Below are 25,471 nucleotides of genomic sequence, written 5' to 3'. Positions count from 1 at the left end.
CGTTTCTCCAGAGGCCTTCTGAATCCTGGGTGCATCCTATATCCTTCCATCGGGCCTTTTCCTGAGGAGAACAATTATTTTGCATTGTTTGCAGTTTTTCCCAATTTGGGATTTCAATCAGATTCATCATATGGGTGTTTAAAACTTTGCTTGCTGCCGTTTTTGCAGCTGCATCAGCTCTGTTGTTTCCTTTTGCTACTGGATCTTGTCCAGTGGTATGAGCCTGACACTTGATGACAGCAATCTCCTTTGGGAGATTCACTGCATCAAGTAACTGAGCAATTTCTCCTGAGTGGCTTATTGGAGAACCACTAGCAGTGAGAAAATTTCTCATTTTCCATATAGTACCAAAATCATGTATTACACCAAATGCGTACCTTGAGTCTGAATAAATGTTAACACGTTGTCCTTCTGCTAACTGGCATGCTTTTGTGAGTGCAATTAGTTCTGCTCTTTGTGCTGAGTGTGGTGTTCCTAATGCTTCAGCATGGACCACATTGTGGTCATCCACTACTGCAAACCCAGAATTCAATTCTCCTGTGTCTGTTTGCCTGTGGCAACTTCCATCAACGTAAAACACCAGATCTGGGTTTTGCAGCGGTTCTTCTTGTAAATCTGCCCTAGGCAGTGTCAATGTTTGCGTGTGAAGTACACAATCATGTTCATCAGGGCATGCCATTCTGTCAAACTCACTCTCTGTGTCAAATTCACCAGTCTCACCATTCACTCCCTCTCTCTGAGACAAGAGTGTCTCATATGGTAGTAAAGTAGCAGGGTTCAACTGGGAACATCAGCGTAAAGTGATGTGACTTGGCTGTAAGAGTGTCACTTCCCATCTGGTAAGTCTGGCCTGGGTGACATGCTTGGTCCTCTGGCAGTTGAGCAGTGCATACACAGAGTGGGGGACCCATACAATCAAGGAGTGCATGAGAACCAGGTCTGCAGATTTCTCCACAGAAAATGCTGCTGCTGCAACGGCCTTAAGACAAGCATGCATTCCTCGTGCAACCGGGTCTAGTTCTGAGCTGTAGTAGGCAATTGGTCTGTTAGCATCATTATGACGTTGAGTCAATACAGCTTGAGCATGCCCTTGTACTTCATGGCAAAAAAGATGAAAAGGGAGAGCATAATTGGGTAAACCAAGAGCAGGGGCAGAGATCAAGGCTTCCTTTAGTTCTACAAAAGCAGTTTGAACTTCCTCTGTATGCTCAAAAGGTTCTGGGACAGTATCTTTGGTAAGGGCATACAGTGGTGTGGAATATAAAGAAAAACAAGGAATCCACTGTCTACAGTATCCAACCATCCCTAAAAACTGTCTCATCTGTTTCTTGTTATAGGGAATGGTCATATGTTTAATGGTCATTACTCTTTCTGTCAAGAGATGTCTTAGTCCTTTTGTCAAACAGTGTCCAATGTATACTACCTTAGTCTGGCACAGTTGCAACTTGGCAAGTGCTGCTTTGTGTCCGTTTTCTGCTAGAAAGCACAGAAGGGCTTCTGTATCTTCCAGACTCTCATCTTTTGAAACAGAACACAGCAACAGGTCATCCACATACTGAATCAAGATGGATCCGCATGGGAGCACTAGATCTGCCAGGTTGTTACTGAGTGCTTGACTGAAGATGGTAGGTGAGTTTAGAAAACCTTGTGGCAACCGAGTCCATGTATACTGCTGTCCTCTGTAAGTAAAGGCAAAAAGGTACTGGGAGTCAGGGTGAATGGGGATGGAAAAGAAAGCGGAACACAGATCTATGACAGAAAAATAAGAACTATTTGCTGGGATCTGCATTAAGATAGTAGCTGGATTTGGAACGACTGGGTGTAATGGTACAACCACTTCATTTATGGTCCTTAGATCTTGAACCATCCTCCACTGTCCCTTACTACCAGGTTTCTTGATGGGGAAAATAGGACTGTTACATGGACTCTGAATTTTCTTCAACACACCTTGTATCAAGAGTGATTTAATAGTTGGGGCTATGCCAACTTCAGCTTCTGGTTTTAATGGGTATTGAGGTTTACAGGGGAGGATACAGTGAGGTTTTAAGTCAATTTGTACAGGTTGGACATGATTCATGTTACCAACCTCAGTAGAATCAGTATTCCACAATTTAGGTGGGACCTTTGTCAACATTTGATTCTACCGCCGGATCCAATATTTTGGAGACCAATATGGTATCTGGACTCATGTACAATAAATTCACTGCATCCTCCGTATGACCCTTAGGTACCTGTAAATGTACTCCATCCGGGGTACAAAATATGGTACAATTCAGTTTACATAACAGGTCCCGTCCCAGGAGGCTTATCGGGGCATCTGCTGACAACAGAAAAGAATGTTCAGTTGTAATGGGACCTATAGTGACCCTAGTTGGATCTGAAATAGAAAGAAAATTAGGTTTTCCTGTGACTCCAACCGTTTTCAGTTTTTTCTCCTGTTTTGGGAAGGAATGAGTTATCATTAATTAGAGACACTGAAGCACCTGTGTCAATGAGAAAAGGTACAGTTTCTCCTGCCACTTCACAGTGTAAAACTGGTTCTCTAGAGGAAAAGGAAGAAGTGTTTAAAGGCATTAAAGGGTTAACCATATATTGCACAGTTTCACTATTTTCTAGTCAACTCTGTTTATCTTCTTCCTGCTTTTGTTGTTTCTTTGGTTTCTTGCAATACCTGGCAATGTAACCCTTCCCATTGCAATTGAAACACCTAAAATCCCTTCCTTTCGAGTTGTCATCCTTGTTAGCAGTGCCTGTGGTTTTCAGAGTTCTCTCTGTAGCAGATATTTGTAACTGCATTAATCTTTCTTCCTTTTTCTTTTGTGCCCCCTCTAGATTTTTCTCATGATGATATAAATCAGCTAACACACTATCCATAGTTAAAGTTTTCCAATGAGGCATCTGAGTGGTTAATCTGCTTTTTAACACCTTAGTTAACCCATCAACAAATGTTTGGATAAGAATTATAGCTACTTCAGGAACTTCAAATAGACTTTTTTCACCACTCTGATCTTTCACCAACTGACTGAATCTGTGATAATACTCTCTTACTGATTCAGTTGACCCTTGTTGTATATTGCTTATAGTATTCCAATCAGGGGTTTGCTTAAACATTTCCTTATAATTGTGACGAATTTTATCCCACTGATTTTGTACCTCCTCAATTTTGAACTCTGGATTAGGTCCAGTATATTGAGTATTCTTAAGTAATTCTACAACCTCTGCAGGTGTAAATACAGTATGCAAGATTTGTAGAATATCTTGACCATATAGTTGATGTGTATGAAAGATCTTATCTAACATTTCCCAAGATCTTCTGGGATTTTTCCTATATTCACCCACTTGCTTATTTATCTCAAACAAATCAGTGCAAGTGTAAGGTTTTCTCATCTTCCATGACTGGTTACCTGGGCCTGTGATTTCTTGCATGGGGTACATTTGAGCAGGGGGGTTGTTTTGTTGGCGCCTTCTACCTTCAGTTATAATGTTATCTGTGCTTACATTGGTATAATTTTTATCTATTATTGGTGTTTTGTCAGAATATTCTTCCAATTCCCTATTTGGGTATAATTCTTCTCTTACTACAGTGGTCCTAGCAAGTGTTCCTTCATGCACCTTCTCATCTATACTAGTACCAGATGATGATGGGCTCGTTTTTATAAAACCAGTATCTGTGATCATGGATAAAGGTGCATCGGGACCTATTGGGGCAGAAGCTTGCAATGGGGAAGGTGTGGTTACGGATGCATAAGGCTGAGCTGCTTGTGCAACTCTGGCAGCCCGGGCTTGGTCTATCAGGCTCTGGGCCACGCAGGCTATCATTTGTTCATCATCACAATCCATCATATTTAATAATTTTGGTTTACTAGAATAATATGATGGTGGGGCACGAGGCATAAGAGGAGTCACGGATACTGGATTAGTGGTAGATGCAGCTACTTCTAACCAAGAACAGTACATTTTCTGTTCTTCCTCACTGATACAGCAAGGTGATATAGTCTTTAATAGAGTAATATCTAATGTGCCTTTGATTGGTAGATCAGGCAAAACAGATCTCCATCTAGTCCATATATTGAATGCTGGTTGCCCATATGTATCAATCATATAAATCATCGGACTCCCTTCTGAGTATTGTACACATTTAATTTCCTTCTGTGGGGTTTTGCCGGGTTTAGCACAATTGCTATGGACATTCCCCATTTCCTCTTTGGAGTTATTTTATTACAGGAAATAAATGTGGGTCTCGTCAGACCAACTTATGAGTTAACAATATTCAGTGTAAATATATATATATATGAATGATACTAAGTTTCTTATCACTTTTCAAACTTATTTTTCTAAACTAAGTTATTAGTTCAAACAATTAATGAAAATAACCGTATGTCTATTTGTAATTTCTATCTGGTTATTCCAATATGTTTGCTCAGAGTGCTGTGCAATATTAATACCACTGTCCCGTCTCATTAGCTTGTGCTTGTGAAACGTTCACTGAACAGGATAAACTGGCAGTGAGTGTGAGTGACATATTGATTAGGTAAACAATAGTATATTACACAGCTCTCTCAGGAAATAGACCAGAAATATCAGCAATATTTACAGGACAGTAAAACTTTATAACATTGAAATAAACTCTAATACCTTACGTACATTTACTATATACCCTTTGGGAGAGTGGATAAAATAAAGGCTAAAATAAATACCTCAGACGCTACTGGACAGGAACAAGAAGGTACTGACAGGCCAAAGTGGATGACCACTGGTTACAGGGAGACTGGGGAACCAAAAGTTAGGGGAACCAGTTAGTGGGTAAGGGTAGAGGACTTACAAGTTAGTTACACTTAATATTTCATATTTAATAGATTGCCATCTTGGCTCATGGTCCTTTTTGTCTTTTGGCTGTCATTTTCATGGTGATCTTCATCACTGAGCGTGGATCCTGTGTGGACCTGCAGTGGATGGGGACACGGCCCTCGCACCTTAGCCTTGGGGTCGAGGGGCAGGTTGCAGATAATGATTGTCTCAGCCCGGTCAAGGACCATAATCAAGAAGGCCCGGAGCTAAAGAGTGTGGCTCCATAGCAAATGGATCCCAGGGAGGATGCAGACGCCACCTGTCCTTTCTATGCTGATCTAGTCAGAGGGATTCCGGCTGCAAAAAGGGGTACCGGCCCCCGACACCTGATCTTGCTACTCCACGTCCTGGTCAGGGAAGCCCGGTTAGGCCTGAGGATCGCACCGGGTATCGGACGGAGCGGAGCTGCTACCCGTGCCCTTGTTCTGAGAGGAGCTCCGAGGGAGAGCCGGCCTATTTGCACACACACGGACAGGAAAGGATCTGGTCTGTAGTTCAGGAACACTCTGGTGTAGGGTCCCGACTGAATGCTGGACTTACTCGGAGGTTGTCGGACCCCCCGTCCCTGGTGACCGCAGGACTCCGCGGGGAGCAGGGAGTCTCCTTCCTTCTGCCATCTCTAAAGTGAGTAAAGCCTTGGAAGTTCACCCCTATGGCCTCTGGAATGTTATTTCTGCGCCACACCGCGAGATGCGGCATCTGTTCTCCTCTACTACTACCCCCTCCATCCTGTCCCTCTGCCCTGAGGCCTTGCTCCGCCTGTGGGGAGTAGTAATTACTCTGGCCGCCATAACACCATGCCTCAGCGGACTGCGGCGGCGCTGGTGGCCTTCACCAGGTGCCACAGGTGGCGTCGTAAATCAGCCACTCAACCCGGATAAGCCCACACCATCCTTTTTTAAATTGTGACGACCCTGAGCACGGAGCGGGTCCAGGCCATGGCTGCACCCCATCTCTCCATCATAGGACCCGACTCCGAGTCCCCCATCTCCCAGGGTAAACAAGGGCTTCCGAGGAAGAGGCGTCACAGTGGCATTTCTTTGGAGGGCCGCACAGCCCTCCATGTGCTCGCCAGAGGTAGCCTGACTGCCATTAGGTACCGAGATGAGATCCTCCGACCCCTTTTGAGACCATATGCTGGTGCAGTTGGCCCTGGATTCCTCCTAATGCAGGACAATGCCAGACCTCATGTGGCTGGAGTGTGTCAGCAGTTCCTGCAAGATGAAGGCATTGAAGCTATGGACTGGCCCGCCCGTTCCCCAGACCTGAATCCGATTGAGCACATCTGGGACATCATGTCTCGCTCCATCCACCAACGTCACGTTGCACCACAGACTGTCCAGGAGTTGGTGGATGCTTTAGTCTAGGTCTGGGAGGAGATCCCACAGGAGACCATCTGCAACCTCATCAGGAGCATGCCCAGGCGTTGTAGGGAGGTCATACAGGCACGTGGAGGCCACACACAATACTGAGACTCATTTTGACTTGTTTTAAGGACATTACATCAAAGTTGGATCAGTCTGTAGTGTGTTTTTCCACTTTAATTTTGGGGGTGACTCCAAATCCAGGCCTCCATTGGTTAATAAATTTGATTTCCATTGATAATTTTTGTGTGATTTTGTTGTCAGCACATTCAACTTTGTACAGAACAAAGTATTCAATGAGAATATTTCACTCATTCAGATCTAGGATGTGTTATTTGAGTGTTCCCTTTATTTTTTTGAGCTGTGTGTATAGATAAGGCAATCCATATCTTTACTAGTGCATTACATTGCTCCCTGATATAGATGGATAGATCTATCTATCTATATATATATATGTGTGTGTGTGTATGTATGTATGTATGTATGTATGTATATGTATATATATAATAAATATATATATATATATATATATATATATATATATATATATATATATATACATACAGTACAGACCAAAAGTTTGGACACACCTTCTCATTTAAAGTTTTTTTTTTTGTATTTTCATGACTTTGAAAATTGTACATTCACACTGAAGGCATCAAAACTATGAATTAACACATGCGGAATTATATACTTAACAAAAAAGTGTGAAACAACTGAAAATAGGTCTTACATTCTAGGTTTTTCAAAGTAGCCACCTTTTGATTTGATGACTGCTTTGCACACTCTTGGCATTCTCTTGATGAGCTTCAAGAGGTAGTCACCGGAAATGGTTTTCACTTCACAGGTGTGCCCTGTCAGGTTTAATAAGTGGGATTTCTTGCCTTATAAATGGAGTTGGGACCATCAGTTGTGTTGTGCAGAAGTCTGGTGGATACACAGCTGATAGTCCTACTGAATAGACTGCTAGAATTTGTATTATGGCAAGAAAAAAGCAGCTAAGTAAAGAAAAATGAGTGGCCATCATTACTTTAAGAAATGAAGGTCAGTCAGTCCGAAAAATTGGGCAAACTTTGAAAGTGTCCCCAAGTGCAGTTGCAAAAACAATCAAGCGCTACAAAGAAACTGGCTCACATGAGGACCGCCCCAGGAAAGGAAGACCAAGAGTCACCTCGGCTTCTGAGGATAAGTTTATCTGAGTCACCAGCCTCAGAAATCGCAGGTTAACAGCAGTTCAGATTAGAGACCAGGTCAATGCCACACAGAGTTCTAGCAGCAGACACATCTCTACAACAACTGTTAAGAGGAGACTTTGTGCAGCAGGCCTTCATGGTAAAATAGCTGCTAGGAAACCACTGCTAAGGACAGGCAACAAGCAGAAGAGACTTGTTTGGGCTAAAGAACACAAGGAATGGACATTAGACCAGTGGAACCTTTGGTTCCAACCACCGTGTCTTTGTGCGATGCAGAAAAGGTGAACGGATGGACTCTACATGACTGGTTCCCACCATGAAGCATGAAGGAGGAGGTGTGATGGTGTGGGGGTGCTTTGCTGGTGACACTGTTGGGGATTTATTCAAAATTGAAGGCATACTGAACCAGCATGACTACCACAGCATCTTGCAGCGGCATGCTATTCCATCCGGTTTGCGTTTAGTTGGACCATCATTTATTTTTCAACAGGACAATGACCCCAAACACACCTCCAGGCTGTGTAAGGGCTATTTGACCAAGAAGGAGAGTGATGGGGTGCTACGCCAGATGACCTGGCTTCCAGTCACCAGACCTGAACCCACTCGAGATGGTTTGGGGTGAGCTGGACCGCAGAGTGAAGGCAAAAGGGCCAACAAGTGCTAAGCATCTTTGGGAACTCCTTCAACATTGTTGGAAGACCTTTTCCGGTGACTACCTCTTGAAGCTCATCAAGCGAATGCCAAGAGTGTGCAAAGCAGTCATCAAAGCAAAAGGTGGCTACTTTGAAGAACCTAGAATATAAGATGCTGTGGTAGCCATGCTGGTTCTGTATGCCTTCAATTTTGAATAAATCCCCAACAGTGCCACCAGCAAAGCACCCCCACACCATCACACCTCCTCCTCCATGCTTCACGGTGGGAACCAGGCATGTAGAGTCCATCCGTTCACCTTTTCTGCGTCGCTCAAAGACACGGTGGTTGGAACCAAAGATCTCAAATTTGGACTCATCAGACCAAAGCACAGATTTCCACTGGTATAATGTCCATTCTTTGTATTCTTTAGCCCAAATAACTCTCTTCTGCTTGTTGCCTGTCCTTAGCAGTGGTTTCCTAGCAGCTATTTTACCATAAAGGCCTGCTGCACAAAGTCTCCTCTTAACAGTTGTTGTAGAGATGTGTCTGCTGCTAGAACTGTGTGTGGCATTGACCTGGTCTCTAATCTGAGCTGCTGTTAACCTGCGATTTCTGAGGCTGGTGACTCAGATAAACTTATCCTCAGAAGCCGAGGTGACTCTTGGTCTTCCTTTCCTGGGGCGGTCCTCATGTGAGCCAGTTTCTTTGTAGCGCTTGATGGTTTTTGCAACTGCACTTGGGGACACTTTCAAAGTTTTCCCAATTTTTCGCACTGACTGACCTTCATTTCTTAAAGTAATGATGGCCACTCGTTTTTCTTTACTTAGCTGCTTTTTTCTTGCCATAATACAAATTCTAACAGTCTATTCAGTAGGACTATCAGCTGTGTATCCACCAGACTTCTGCACAACACAAATGATGGTCCCAACCCCATTTATAAGGCAAGATATCCCACTTATTAAACCTGACAGGGCACACCTGTGAAGTGAAAACCATTTCCGGTGACTACCTCTTGAAGCTCATCAAGAGAATGCCAAGAGTGTGCAAAGCAGTCATCAAAGCAAAAGGTGGCTACTTTGAAGAACCTAGAATATAAGACATATTTTCAGTTGTTTCACACTTTTTTGTTAAGTATATAATTCCACATGTGTTAATTCATAGTTTTGATGCCTTCAGCGTGAATGTACAATTTTCATAGTCATGAAAATACAGAAAAATCTTTAAATGAGAAGGTGTGTCCAAACTTTTGGTCTGTACTGTATATATATATTATATATTGCTCCCTGATTATTTATAATATAAATAAATCTAAATCTATTGCACCAGTCAAGATACGGATTGCCTTATCTTTCAGAGTGTAAAGAGTGTAACGTGGCCTAATAAACATTTTTTTTGTGTGTGTGGGGGGGGGGGGTTGTTAATGGAGCATTAACAAGATGAATAAAAAAAATCTACTATTCTTTCCTTTTTTATCTGTTTTTTTTCCCTATTTTGCCAAAATTAAATATAAAGCAAGAAGTAATCTCTGTGCTCTCTGCAGTTCAGCTGTGCTCTCGACCATCCACCCAGTAATGTTTCGACAATGAGCTGCAGCAGGAGCCTCCCCCATCCGCAATAGAACTGGCCATATACATGAGATGACTGTCGGTTGCTGACTGTCTATTCACTGACTTTTCCGACTCCCCCATACACATGAGCTCTTGGCTCAAACAAGTGTTCATGTATTTTCCATGGGAAGAGAGAAGAAAGCTTTTGCTAGACTCCTCCAGGAATAGGTAATCTTCGGATCCTTCTCTCTCCTAGCATCATCTTTCAGGGAATAATTGGGAGGTCCCCATACACATCAGATTGTCCCGCTCTAGTGTGTAGGGGGGCCTTAAAGATTGCTAAGCCCCCACACCTCCCTAGAATATGAAGGTAGGGCCTTCGTTGGCCACCAGCTTGAGATGACACTGGTCAGCAGGACATTATCTTCCAGGCTCTTGCAGGATTTATAGGCTTATTGTTTCTTGAACTTCCATTGAGACTGGACATGTTCATTTTTAGATCTTTTCCTTTGTCTCTTTTGCAGGGATCTCCAGATGGTCCGACCTGGTGTTGGTGGCTCTTGTCGGTGTTACCCTTGGATCCAACATACCAGATGCTGATTCTCTCCATGACCTCACTAAAAGAAAGGCTTTTCCACTTGAAGCACATTCTGTCTGTGTTCCTGCAGAATAGATCTTAGGAATCACCCATCCTTCTTAAGATGTGTCCCCTCCGTCCATTATAAAAATAAGGGACTATGGTGCTTGCTGGGCCCTTCTGCCATCACTTGCCAGTGGTCATTAATGGAAACCTTGACATTGGATTCAGGTGTGAAAAAAATAAAACACCATTTCAAGGAAATGTGTCATAAGTAAAGGACTTATTGTTTAAATCAGATTTTTGTGTTAAATGTTTTTTTTTTGCCAATGATTTTTTTTCCCATATCACAATCTGTACTGGATTTCCTCAGTCTTTTATTGTTTGAGGAAATCCACATATATATTAGCAGTAATGAAGAAACTCTGATCCTATCTTTTTATATTAAAGCATCTAATGAGCGTGTGCATAGGTCATTGTGAGAGGGAAGCTGTGCTATTGCCTATTGTCATTGTAATCACTAATATATAGAGGTATTATTGTAGTACTGCCTCTGATGATAATGAGCCTGCTGACAACTCATACTGAAAGGACAAGGACTGTCCATCTAAAATAGCCCCAATACTGCAAGGTAATTTTTTAATAAAGATCGTGATATAAAGAAAAAAAAAATTGCCAAGATTTAAAAAAAAAAAACCCAAATACATGTAACACAAAAACCTAATTTAAACAACATTTTCTGACAACACTTTTCTTTTAAAGGGAATCTGTCGATTTTTGCTATATATTCTGACAGCAGAATCATGTAGGGGCTAAGAGCATGATTCCAGTGATGTATCACTTATTAGGCTGTGTGCTGTTGTTTCAATACAGTGAGTGTTTTAGCAGCAGGAGATTATCACTGCAGCTCGGGTGCCTGCTAGTCCAACCACGCCCCCAGCACTGATTTCTATATATAATGTTTACTGAAAGCTGTGATGTGGGCAGGATCAGCTTTCTGAGCTCTAATACATGATACATAAGAACTGTGATTGTGTCACAACTGCTGCACCCAGTAAACTAAGTGATACATTGTTGGAATCAGGGTCTCTTTCCCCACATTATGCTGCTATCAGATGAGGTAGCAAAAAACTGATGAGGCATTCCCTTTAAGACGTCTGGAAATCCAATGACATCACTTCACTTTCTCCATTAACCTCCTCAATGAAATTTTTTGTAAAAAAAATGTTTTTAGTATGTCCACAAGCTCGTATTGGCCATTTTTTTTTTATTTTGGAGTACTCTCTTACTGCCAGTGGCCAAACTTTTGCAGAGTGATTTTACTATACTTTTACTGCCTTTTGCTTGAGTTGAGTACTTTAATATTTCGTTGTTTCTCTATTTATTCTGATTTTATCTATAAAGCTCATTTCTAGGCAAGCGAAGCCGAGCATTGCTAATAGAAGGGAATGGATTCGTAAAGCTTGGCATGGCTATGGAAGACTGAGCTGGTTACCATTTCCCTGTAGTAGTATCCTGCAGGCACTCTTGCACTTTATCAAATGGTTTAGCTGACTGCCATCATATTTCTGTTCTTGAAGAAACTTTTCAAAAGCCATCTTTTTTTATTTTTTTTTATTTTGTAAGTACATTATGTAGCATTGTTCAGAATTTACAATATTTGCAGAACTTGGATTTTGTTGTACGTGCTCATTTAACTGGTTGTCCGGGAATATGAAATTGATGACCTATCTCTGCGATAGGTAATCAATATTCAGATTAGTAGGGCTTTGACATCTGCCAATCCCACTGATCAAGTTGCCTGAATAGAGCTAAAAAGCAGAACATTACTATCTGCATAGCTGCCTCTGCCGTGTACTGCAGATCAACTCCTACTGTACTGCACATCTGCAGTACTCGGCAGCTGCCACTACACATTGATGTAGTTCAGAAGTTTACATCTGACTGTTGCAGGAGCTAGTAACTGGTAATCGGTGGAGGTTCTGGGTGTCAGACCCCACTGATCTGAAATTGGTGACCTATCCAGATAAGAGATCATCTGTCACGCAAGGTGAGGGAAAGACTAAGTGCACAACAATGGGAAGAGGGGGGGGGGAGACGAAACACTAGGGAAAGGGGGAGTGGAGACCCCTAGGCAGATCTGACAACACCCTGGCTCCCCTAACATCCCTAAATATGTTCCGCACCTATCACCGAGAAGGAAACCTAATCCCTGACTGCCCATAGTGATAGGGCCTAGACAGGGAGGGGACGGGGTGAGCACTAGTCAGCCCCCACTGCAACTAAAGACAAACCGGTAAACAGACAAGGGAAACAATTAGCTTGAGAAGACACCAGAGAGATCACACCAACTATCCTCCAAGGGAACTCCAAGAAGACACTAGCCGACTACTAGCACTTCAAGCGTGGACAGAGGAAAATAGAGCTATCACCGGTGACACTCTGGAGAGACTGAAGGTATTTAAACATCCAGCAAGGGTGTGTCAATTAGCAGCAGAAGGTGGAGGTCACTGTTAGGTCCTAGAGGGAGAAGGATATCACTGCACCACAGAGATGAAAAGATCAAGAAAGTGCCTGCAGAGCCAAGCGCAAACACCTTCTACAGTTGGATCCAGAACAACTGTCTGACACACCCGTGACATCATCAATATCACCTGTCTGGAAAACCCCTTTAACAAACGTATGCCATATGGTGCCGTGGTTTAATTATATTCCTTTTCTCCTTAAACTCCAATGGCTAAATCACCACTTTGTGCAAAAATTTTGCATACTTTTAGCAACTTTTTATTCCCCTTGCCCCAACTCCAACAACTTTTTGAAAAGTGAGTTTAGCGGAAGAGGGGAATGGCCCAAGAGATTCACTATAATTTATGCCAAAAGGGTGTCTTAAAATATATCAGAAATGCACTTTAGTCCATGTCTGGAGTACATTTGCTGATGCTTGCACAAGACCTTTAATGAATTTGGTAAATCTTGATCCAGCCGACCAAACTGGCATTGATAAATTATCTCCTCTTCCCCTCCCCCCCCCCCCCAAGCCTTTGATAGCCCATGATGAGCTTTTGATATTATTGCCCAAAAACCGCAACTTTTTACAGTAAGATGAATGAGATTTGTAGAAATCTCATGCTCACTTTGCCCCGTTGTTTGTTTTTTTTTTTTTACTCAATGCAAATTGATATCGGTGCATGTTTTGTAATCCGCAACGTCAATTTGTCTTTCGGGTACACTCCCTTTAATGTGCAGAATTTCCCCCATAGAGTTGCATTAGATGTGGAAAATCCGCAGATAAAAAAAATGCGTGTTTCCGCTATGGAAAACATTTCTAACATGACATGCGAAAAAGAGACAAAAACCACAGCGTTAAAAAAAGCAATAAAAATGCACTTAAAAAAGTACTCAAAACACGATGAAAAAAAACGAATTTACATAATAGGTGCAGAAAATCATCAAAAACTCATCGTTGGAACTTTAAAGGGGTTGTCCAGTTTCCCCCTTGTAAAATAATGACACATATTCTCCCCTCCGGTGTCGGTGCCGCTCCGGCAGTGTCGGCACTGGCACTACCAGGAATTGTGTGACCGCACGATTTGTCCGAAGACAGGGTAGTGCTGATTGGCGCAGGGATCGAGGGATATAACCATGTTACTTGATCCATCCCTGGGCGAAACCGTGCCGACACCGCTGGAATGGCACCGTCACCGGAGGTGAGTTTAGGTGTTATTATTTTACAAGGGTGAAACCTGGGGATTGTCCGCGTAGTGGACAATTCCTATAAAAAAATAGAAATGCCTTGACTTTTTAGGTTTCTTTTTTTAGGAAGGGTAAATATTGTTGAATACTAGGCACCCATAAATGATGAGATTTAGGGCTTGATGGTTGCATGGATCCTGTCCAGAAAATATGGTAAATTTAAAAGGAATTAAATTTTAACATTTTCAAGTAGTTTCTACCCCAAGCTTATGGTTTTAAAAAAAAAAAAAAAAAAAAAAAAAAAAAAAAGTTTAATTAATAGTGAAAGTTGAGACAGGGATTAGATGTCTTGAGTCGCTCAGGTTGAGGCCTACATCAGTTAAACCCTATCAGCAGCACTGGTTGCTATGGGCAGTCAGGTCGGGTGTCCCTAGCAACCAGTCTGTCTTACATTTCTCAGGTCTACAGTTGGGAGCAAGGTGGGTGCGTAAGACGCCTTAATAATTCCCAAAAGCCTGAGAAATCCCAGTAGCCAAGACATGTAGGATATTTGCAGCCATTCTGAAGTGTATTTTGTAGATTATATAGGGATTGCAATAGCCGATTCATATGATTTGTTTCTAATTTATTTGACTACCTCTTCTGCTTTTTTTTTTTTAAATTATTTTCTTAATTAAACCAATTTTAATTTTATGTTGCCAAGGAATGTGATATAAGGCCCACATGACAAAATGGGATTTTAATAGACATTTTAGCACATTATAGCATTAATTATCGATTTGGATATAAACCTTTTCGGTCACTTCTGAAGTAAATGATTTCATTACGCCTTTTTGTTCATGGCGCTTTACTTCATCTCTTTTTTTTTTATGTCCACTGTTCATAATAAAAAAAGCTTGTTGATATGTGGAAACTATCAGCATGCATACACCTTTTTATAGTTTCTATTTCTTTTTAACAGATATCTGTGCTGTTTAAATAATTATTAAGCCTTTTAAGATCAACATCTTTTTCAGGCAGATTCTGCTCCAAAAACCACCTGAAAAAGCGCTAGCGAAACGCTCGAAAGAACGAACGTACGCATTTCTATGTAAAAATGACCTGCTGTTCATATAGTCAGTCTTTTGGGTGTCTTTTAACCATTTCAGGTTTCCAAAGACGCCAAGCGGTTAAAAGAATTGAGCTGAGCCTTCTTCAGGCCATTTTTCTGCTCTGAAGATTCGCAGTATTTTATAATAGAAGTCAATGGGCGTTTTTTTCTGGTGTTATTTTCACTGTTGAATGGAGTTAATAAAACGTCCGGAAAATGACAGTCAAAAAAAGCTGTCACAAAAACGCTGACAAATGCTCAAAAAACTCAAAAACGTTGGAAAAGCACTAAGAAAACAACCAAAAAAAAACAAAAAAATCTTCGGCGTTTCCGGAAGTGTCTTCCTGTTGCGAAACTCAGCAGGGTTACCCACCTGAAAAAGACGTTGTGTACCCTAATATTTCAGAGAGTTCATCTTGATGGTACATAGGATCCGGACTCAACAAGTACAATAATAATTTCATAGGCCTGACTAGATTGGGTAACCATTTGTTAATGGGCTTACTGTGACATGCATAAGTAGTGCTGTTGCTTCCAGCAACTAGAGGGGTTAACACAGTCACAGGAGACATGGAGTGTTTTAGCAGAGCCCCAGGGGGATTGTGGGGAACTTGTTATTGTAGTCTGGCTAAAGCCGAAGAGAAAGGTGGTGTGTTATCTGTATCGGACAGAAGGCAACTGAACAGGATTCAGATCAGGAGGGAAAGTAAACACAGGTCAGATAAACGCCCTGAACTAACAGTGCAGAGTATTGGGCAGGAAGATAAGGACTGGAAGGAATTGTGTCACATGGATCATCTCCCTCATCAAACCCACCCCCTTCCATCTCCATGCAGGATAAAGAATGCTGTGTACTATTGTGGCTTGTGAAGGAAAAGCCTGTGGTTGTGTATGCATACAAGCGTGCTGCTAAGAGATCTAATCTATGCTGAATTATGCTACTAAAGAGACTGTAATACTGTGCCTTGTGAAGAAACTACTGTATTGTTACTGGAGCCTGTTGCTCAAGAAACTCAGACTGTACTGTAATGAAGATTGTTGCTGTAATATCCCTGAATTGCACTGGCCATGCTTCAGATTAAATTCCACTGTTAAACTGTTGAAAAAGACTCTTGTCAGATGTGTCTGTTCAGCAATTGAATCTATCATGTGCCTGAGAGAAGCTGCAGCCTATGGTCGCCCTGAGTAACGGTTCCCCCAGGATTCGAAAGAATTCATGTAAACCGGTCTCACCCCTATCTGAACCTAGCGGCGTGCGTGTAACATTGGTGGCCCATGCGGGGAATCCTGAGCGGGAATTAGCGTGTAGAGGGAGAAGAGGAAAAGTGGAAAAACACAGCACCACAGCACCTCAATTCAAATCTGCTACACCAGTTAAAGGGGACCAGCCCTAAAGAAAACTCACTAGCAGCATTGGATGTGGAAATACAAATGGAGAGAATTAGTGAGCTGCTTCTTCAGTTAACATGTGAAAAATTGAGAACAGTAGCAGAATATATAAAGATGTCAGAAGAACAGATTTCTAAAGCACACAACCGCAGGCAACTGTTAGCTGCCATTAATGCAAAAATGGATGAGCTGGGGGGGAAAGAAGCTGAAGATGTCATGGGGACATTCCTCCAGGAGCTAACACAGTTTCTAACCAGGTTGAAGTCGGAGGATGGAGGGGCGGCATCAATTACCAAAAGCGGGAATCTCTGTCCGCAGACAGAACTACAGGAATTGAAAGAACAATTCAAAGCCCTAACAGCAGCCCTGCAGGAATCGACCAAAACCTCTGAATGGGTGACAGACTCAGACAGAACCTTAACCCTGCTTGGGTTAGATCAATCAGGAAGACAGTCTTCTCTAACACCACAAATCACCATAAGGAAAGAATTCAACATCCTGGGACAGATTGGAGAGAAACTGTCTTATATGAACTTGTTGCACCAGATCGATGCAAGCTTACAGAAAGGTTACCAGCCAGATGAGATAGTTGAGCGGGTGGTGAAAGCGATCATCCCAGGACTGAACCTACGTAGTATGCTAGAAATGAAGAGTCAATTGACTTTGCAACAGCTGAAGATGATTTTAAAAGGGCACTATAAAAAAGAGAGTACTTCAGAATTGTTCCACCGACTCATTAACCTCTCACAGAAAAATAATGAATCACCCCAAAGTTTCTTGTTCAGAGCAATTGAACTGAAGGATAGACTGTTGTTTGCATCCAGAGATGTAGAAGCGGAGAAGTTTGATGCTGGACTAGTCCAGAAAGTTCTTGAGATAATTGGGAACGGGGTTAATCAGCAAAGACATCAAGTTGCAGCTGAAATAGTACCTAGAAGATCCTGGCATTCTGGACGAAGTCCTAATTGAAAAAATGAATGAGGCAGCTAGCTTAGAATCAGAGAGCGAACAGAAGTTAAAGAAAGGCTCTGCTCCTAAAATCACCAAAATGAGTCAGCTGAAGTTGGAGACCCCCAGTGGCCAGTCTGAAGATCATCATGGAGAACCTCCAATGCCACCTCCAAGAGGGAACTTTAAATCACCAACAAAAGAGAGGACCGCCAGCGTTGACTGGGAGGAAGTAATAGGAGAACTGCGAGCCGAGTTGATTGAGGTAAAAAGGTTGATTCGTTCCAGGCCAGAACCTGTATCCCTCAGACCCAGGAGTGGGTTCCAAAACAGAAGATACCTGGCTTGTGAAGCGTGCCGTTCATCAAATCAGAGTACGGTGTGGGTCCACTGTCTAAGATGTGGTGAGGAAGGACATTATGCCAAACAATGCCAATGGTCACGGTCGTTTGGGTTAAAAGACAGGAGGTTGCCAGTGCGGGGCGACTGGTAACCGCGACACGGAGGAGGCCCCAGAAGCAAATCCAAATCTCACCAAACCCCAGAACGGCGCATGAGGTAAAATGGCTACATCAGTACTATTCCAAAGTGTGTTCCCGTCTACAACACCAGCAAGAGAGACAGGGGCATCAGTTACTTAATGCCCAGTGCGGAGGCCAAACAATGTACTCCTGGGAGGAGGATTCCTCGGTCAGTAAAGATAGCCTCATCAGCCTAATTGGTGAAAGATGCTTTATACTGTGCCAGCTAGATGGACTCCTGGTAAAAGCACTGTAGGACACAGGAGCCCAATCAAGCCTTTTTAAATGAAGAATGGACAAGGCGCTACCTGCCACATACCTGCCTTCGGTCGGTAAAAGAATTCTTAGGACCAGTGCAACTCCACGGCAAAGCCATCAACCAGACCGAAATCCGTTTCATAGGCTGGGTGGAAGTGACTTTCCAACTGAGGACCATAAAGAACAGCAACACTATTGAGCTTTTGGTACCTTTTCTCGTGACCAGTGATCAGAGCGTGGCAGAGGATCCTATCCTGGGTTATAATGTAATCAGTGAGATCATCACGAAACACAAGTCGGGGATGCTGGTGGTGGATGCAATTGCCACATCACTTGCCAAACCCAACTCTGTGGAGGAAAATGTGATTCATAGAGTAAAGAAAGCACAGAATACAATGGACCTAAAAGAAGTCAAGGTAGGCTGGCGCCCAGCCATCATCCCTGCAAACCAAATGGTGGGGGTGAGGTGTGGTGTCCGGGTAGAACCAGGAAGAAAAGTCCAGAAAAGACTGTTCATGCCAAAAGACTTCTCAGAACTTCCGGAAGGCCTAGTTCAAGGTGAGACTGTGCTTACGATTCCTACTGGTGGGTTTGCTCGAATGACCGTAGCTGTGATGAATACTACGAAACACGAAATTAGATTGTCCAAAGACTGTGTTAGGTCACATTGAAACCGTTGAAACAGTATATCCAGTTAGTGTGAGACCCGCCCAGGGGTCTACCCTGAATTTAGTCTCACCACCAAGGAACAGGATTTGCCCAGGGGAGTAAATTGCACAACCCACCTCAGGGTCCTGGGATCTCCCAGTATCCCTCGAACACTTGTGTGCTGAAGATATAGCGATAGCATAACAGATGCTGAGAGAAGAGTTTCATGCATTCTCTAAAGATGACTCTGATATAGGCTGTATCCCGTCGTTGCAATTGAAAATCAATTTTGAAAGACACGACCCCAGTAATGAGAAGTTACATGTCTGTGCCGAAACCATTACACCGTGAAGTGAAAGAGTATTTTCAAGATCTAATCAACAGAGGTTGGGTCCAAAAGTTGAAGTCGTCTTATTCCTCTCCTATTGTTTGTGTTAGGAAGAAGGACAGTACGTTGAGACTCTGCTGTGATTACCGGGAACTACACTGAAAGTCAGTACCTGATCGGCACCCGATACTAAAGATTCAAATAGGCTAGCCAGCATATCAGGAAATACCTGGTTCTCTGTCTTCGATCTGGGTAAAGCATACCATTAAGGGTTTGTTGAAGAGTCCAGTAGACCCTTGACAGCATTCATCACACTGTGGGGGTTATATGAGTGGATCCGCACACCATTTGGGCTAAGTTCAGCTCCAGCAGAATTTCAGAGGAGCATGGAGACCTTTTTGGAAGGATTGAGCGACGATATCTGCCAGCCGTACTTGGATGACAATGTGATACACAGGAAAAACTTCCAGGAGCATGTTGAACACGATAGGACCGTATTACAGCGGTATCAACAACATGGAGTTAAGTTGACCCCAAACAAGTGTGAACTGTTCAAAAGGCAAGTCCTATTTCTAGGGAAAATTGTGTCCGAAGAAGGATATAGCATGGACCGAGCAGAAATTGCTCCGGTACTGGCCTTAAAAGACAAGCGGCCATCTACTGTCGGGGAGTTGAGGCAGATATTAGGATTCCTCTCCTACTATCGTACTTACGTTAGGAGCTTCTCCAGGATTGCCGCCCCGCTATACCTTCTCTTGGTGGGGTCGACAGAGTCAACAACACCCACGGAGAAAAAGAAGAACGCGGGTAGGCCCATTCTCTGGACAGCAGACCACCAGGAAGAACTAGTAGACTACCTGGTAAAACCAGCTGAAAAAGAGAATGGACAACACCTCCAAAAACATACGTTGATCTAATGCCTCTCGGCAAAAATATATAAAACTGAACATGAGATTCTTAGTTTAACATTCTGATCAGTCTGTATGAAGCCCAGTGCCACGTCACGGCAAACCTCTTAGTGGGTCCTAACCTGGTAAAACCACCCATCTTGGGATATCCTGATTTCAACTTACCATTTGTTCTTCATTGTGACGCTTCTCAAGTTGGAATGGGAGCTGCCCTGTATCCGCATCAAGATGGAAAATTGATAGTCATCGGTTATGGTTCTAGAATGTTGAAAGACGCCGAGAAGAATTACCATCTACATTCCGGAAAATTTGAAGTTCCTGGCATTGAATTGGGCTATCTGTGAATGATTTAGAGATTATCTCTACTACAGCAAAGAGTTTGAGATATACACTACCGTTCAAAAGTTTGGGGTCATTTAGAAATTTCATTATTTTTGAAAGAAAAGTACATTTTTTTTCAAAGAAGCTAACATTAAATGAATCAGAAATACACTCTATACATTGTTAATGTGGTAAATGACTATTCTAGCTGCAAACATCTTGTTTTTATTGCAATATCTACATAGGTGTATAGAGGCCCATTTTCAACAACCACCAATCCAGTGTTTTAATGATACATTGTGTTTGCTAACTGTGTAAGAAGGCTAATGGATGTTTAGAAAACCCTTGCACAAGTATGTTAGCCCAGCTGAAAACGGTTTGGCTGATTTGAGAAGCTATAAATTTAACCTTCCTTTGAGCTAGTTGAGAATCTGGAGCATTACATTTATTTGTTCTATGAAACTCTCAAAATGCAAAAAAAAAGAGAACTTTCATGTGAAACTCGACAGTCTATTCTTGTTCTTAGAAATAAAGGCTATTCCATGGGAGAAATTGCCAAGAAACTGAAGATTTCCTACAACGGGTGTGTACTACTCCCTTCAGAGGAGAGCACAAACAGGCTCTAACCAGAGTAGAAAGAGAAGTGGGAGTCCTCGCTGAACAACAAGACAAGTACATTAAAGTCTCTAGTTTGAGAAATCGAAGCCTCACAGCTCCTCAACTGGCCGCTACATTAAATAGTACACGCAAAACGCCAGTGTCAACGTCTACAGTGAAGACCCGACTCCGGATGCTGGCCTTCAGGGCAAAGTGGCAAAGAAAAAGCCATATCTGAGACTGGCTGATAAAAGGAAAAGATTAATATGGGCAAAAGAACACAGACATTGGACACAGGAAGATTGGAAAAAAGTTTTATGGACAGACGAATCAAAGTTTGAGGTATTTGGATCACACAGAAGAACATTTGTGAGACGCAGAACAACTGAAAAGATGCTGGAAGAGTGCCTGACGCCATCTGTCAAGCATGGTGGAGGTAATGTGATAGTCTGGGGTTGCTTTGGTTCTGGTAAAGTGGGAGATTTGTACAAGGTAAATGGGATTTTGAATAAGGAAGGCTATCACTCCATTTTGCAACGCCATGCCATACCCTGTGGACTGCGCTTGATTGGAGCCAATTTCATCCTACAACAGGACCATGACCGAAAGCACACCTCCAAATTATGCATGAACTATTTAGGGAAGAAGCAAGTCAGCTGGTATTCTATCTGTAATGGAGTGGCCAGCGCAGTCACCAGATCTCAGCCCCATTGAGCTGTTGTGGGAGCAGCTTGTCCGTATAGTGCGCAAAAAGTGCCTATCAAGCCAATCCAACTTGTGGGCGGGACTTCAGAAAGCATGGGGTGAAATTTCTCAAGATTACCTCAGCAAATTAACAGCTAGAATACCAAAGGTCTGCAATGCCGTAATTGCTGCAAAGGGAGCATTCTGTTATGATCTGCAACATGTACTAAGGAAAGATAGGGGAAAGCTGTCACTACAGTAAGACTAAGCTGAATCCCTACGATGTAGTGGGCTGCCTGTTCCTAGTGAACAGACCCGCCTTAGTCCTCGGCTAGTCTGAACGAAGACCTATAGAATTAAGGGATGGGTCCCTAAAAGAACTAAGGACTGGGACAAAAATGGGACATCTCCTAAGCAGAGAAGTTGTTGCAGAACACAAAAAGACAAACTGACAAAAATGTACTAGAGGTCCCAGAGGACCAAGCGAACTGACAGAGAAAGGCACCGAAGCACCAGGCTAGAGAAACAGCCAAACACTGAAGTCCAGCACAGCCAGAAGGGCGGAGCTGGAATTTAAAGGCAGATGGTCATGTGACCGCAAACCACAAGATAGAACCCTCCTGTTTGTTTTTTCTAACACATTCTTTGACGAAAGCAGAGTTTGAAGGAGAAAATTATTCTTTCTAATAAAAATCATTTCTAACCTTGTCAATGTCTGGACTATATTTTCTAATCATTTTGCAACTCATTTGATAAATAAAAGTATGAGTTTTCATGGAAAACACAAAATTGTCTGGGTGACCCCAAACTTTTGAACAGTAGTGTACACTGACAACAACCCTTTGACCTATGTCCTTACTACAGCCAAACTGAATGCAACGGGTCAGAGGTGGGTCGTTGAACTAGCTGACTTCAATTTCAGCATCAAGTACAGGCCAGGAAAATGCAATGGGGATGCTGACGGATTGTCGAGAATGCCACTAGAGCCTGAGGAGTTCATGCAAGAATGCTCGGAGGAAGTCAGTCTGGAAGCAATTGAGAGCACTACCCAAGCAGTGCAAGCTTATCAAGAGGAAGACACACCATTGTGGTGTCCGTTGATAGTGGAAACCACCATAAAAGCAAGAGAACAAGATCACCCCCTGTCCATTCAACAACTACCAAAATAAAAAATCCATAGAGCACAACGGGAGATAAGATAATTGGCAGAATACTACTTTATGTGGACCAAAATCGGTTTCCAAGTAAACGGGAGAGAGATAATGAGTCACCAGCAGTCTCTGTTTTAGTTAAAGAATGGATGAAGCTCTATCTCATTGAAGATGGAATCCTGTATCATAAAGGAGGACAAATCCGGCAGTTGGTACTACTCAGAGTATTCCGTAGGTTGGTCTTCAAAGAACTCCATGAAAACATGGGACACCTGGGAGTGGAAAGGACAACCAACTTGATCTGTGAACGTTTCTTCTTGCCGTACATGCAGAGAGATATTGAGAGGTACTGTACATGACCAGGGAGTGTGGGTGTCTGAAAGATAAACGTCCCAACACATCAACCCGGGCATCTATTAGCAACATCCAAACTACGTATCCGTTTGAGATGGTCTCAATAGACTTTCTACATCTCGAGACATTCAAGGGTGGTTACGAATACATATTGGTGGTGATGGACCATTTTACTCGATTTGCCCAAGCATATGCCACCACCAATATAGCTGGTTGAACTGCGGCAGAGAAGATCTTCAATGATTATGCTTGGAGGTTTGGGTTCCCTACGAGGTTACACCACGACCAAGGAAGAGAATTTGAGAACCAGCACTTTGCCAAGCTAGGAAAGTACTGTAGAATTCAGAGATCCCACACGACGCCCTATCACCCAGAGGGTAATGAACAAGTGGAACGTTTTAACCGGACATTATTGTCGATGTTGCGCACTTTAACAGCTGACGAGAAGAAAGACTGGAAGAGTTCTCTGTCAAAAGTGGTACATGCCTATAACTGTACAAAGAGCGATGCAACGGGTTACTCACCCTTCCTATTGTATGGACGATCAACAAGACTGCCAATCGACATCATGTTCGATACTCCAGTGTCAGAGACTTACAGAACGTATCCAGAGTACGTTCGGAAATGGAAGGAACGGATGGCAGAGGCAAACAACATAGCGTCCAAAGTGGTTACGCAAGGACAGAGCAAGAGTAAGGAGTACTATGATCAAAAATGTTATGGAGCAGAATTGGCATCGGGAAGCCGAGTGCTAGTCAAGAACATACAAAGAAAGGTGGTCCAGGAAAACTTCATTCGTACTGGGAAGACAAGGTGTATCTGGTCGTAAAGAGGAAAGCCGATGACAGTCTAGTGTATGAAATTCAATTGGAAAGAGGGGACAAGAAAACCAGAATAATCCATCTGAATTTATTACTACCCTGTGATTATCTGCCATCACAACAAGACTTCCCAGAAGCAGACCGACATCGACCGAGATCAACTAAGAGACCACCACAGATTGGATCTCCGGTGATGGATAGTGACCTTGAAAGTTCCGATGAAGAAGAGCACACCGTTGTATTTCTCGGACTGGCAGGGAGAGGGATGTACCATCCTCAGGAGAGTGAACTAAGTCCCGAAGCAACCAGAGTTTGTACCAAGGAGTACAGATGAAGTCCAATTCAAATCTGATGATCGAACACTGGTCACTGGAGAGACCGATCGACACCCAGGAGAAGCAGAATTAACAGACCGTGTGGAACCAGGTGATTCCGGAGAAGTACATGAGCTTACAGAGGCAGCTCCAAGAGCATTTGAGGAAGCACGGGAAATGAGTGCGGCAGAAGAAACTCCTGTGACCTAAGAACCCGTGGTATCTGAGGAACAACCCACCAGGAGGATGTTGACTCGAGAAGTGAGGAGGTTCCTTGATGCTGACGTATGAGACACTTGGTGAACGGAGTCAAGTGCCAAGGACTATCGACTGGAAACAGGTATCTCTGCCTACGGACCAGGTAAGCCCACTGAAGAGGTATTCACCACCGAGAGGCAGTATGGAAGATGTTGCCTGGTGAAAAGACTTGTTTTCATGCTTTGATTTTCCTTAAAAGACTTTCTAGAAACAAAGAACTGTTAAGGCCTAGTGAGAGAGAGAGCTGATTGAAGACGTACGAAAAGCTCAAGCTGAAGAGACCCTGACTATGTTAATTGTGTTAATTGTTTATTTCTTACAGGAGTACTACAAGAAAAAGGTCGTAGAATAGGTTGTTATAAATGTTATGCCAATTTGTATATAAAGTTACTCAACTTTCACCACTGTCTCAGAATTGGTCACATTGACCAATTAAGACGAATGTCGAGGACGACATTCAAAACGGAGTGAAGAGTGGGACATGCAGAAGTAGTGCTGTTGCTTCAAAAGCATCCAGCAACTATTACAAATAACACAAGCACAGGAGACAGGAAGTGTTTTGATTCAGAAGCATCCAGCAACTAGAGGGGTTAACACAGTCACAGGAGACATGGAGTGTTTTATCAGAGCCCCAGGGGGATTGTGGTGAACTTGTTATTGTAGTCTGGCTGAAGCCGAAGAGAAAGGTGGTGTGTTATCTGTATCGGACAGAAGGCAACTGAACAGGATTCAGATCAGGAGAGAAACTAAACACAGGTCAGATAAACTCCCTGAACTAACAGTGCAGAGTATTATTGGGCAGGAAGATAAGAACTGAAAGGAATTGTGTCACAGGGATCAACTTCCTCATCAAACCCTCCCCCCTCCATCTCCATGCAGGATAAAGAATGCTGTGCACTATTGTGTCCTTGTGAAGGAAAAGCCTGGGGTTGTGTATGCATAGAAGTGTGCTACTAAGAGATCTAATCTATGCTGAATTATGCTACTGAAGAGACTGTAATACTGTGCCTTGTGAAGAAATTACTG

At 42.8% G+C, this 25,471-nt stretch overlaps 1 protein-coding gene across 3 annotated transcripts in view; it reads left to right on the top strand.

Annotated features, from left to right (window-relative positions):
* LOC141164504 (LON peptidase N-terminal domain and RING finger protein 1-like) overlaps positions 1-25,471 on the top strand; it is a 307,283-nt gene that overhangs the window by 76,991 nt on the left and 204,821 nt on the right. The window contains exon 11 of one of the 3 annotated variants that reach the window (XM_073649846.1): positions 10,110-10,460. The exons of the other annotated variants lie outside the window; for them this stretch is intronic. Coding sequence (XP_073505947.1) covers positions 10,110-10,265 — 156 coding nt within the window. The 3' untranslated portion in view covers positions 10,266-10,460. Of the gene's footprint in view, positions 1-10,109; positions 10,461-25,471 lie in introns of those variants that run through there. 3 annotated transcript variants of the gene reach the window in all.

Source organism: Phyllobates terribilis, unplaced genomic scaffold, assembly GCF_046119375.1.
Source record: "Phyllobates terribilis strain yellow unplaced genomic scaffold, ASM4611937v1 Scaffold_10__3_contigs__length_209671492, whole genome shotgun sequence".
Lineage (NCBI taxonomy): Eukaryota > Metazoa > Chordata > Amphibia > Anura > Dendrobatidae > Phyllobates > Phyllobates terribilis.
The sequence above is the reverse complement of the archived record's forward strand: the minus strand, read 5'-3'. Positions and strand labels throughout refer to the sequence as shown.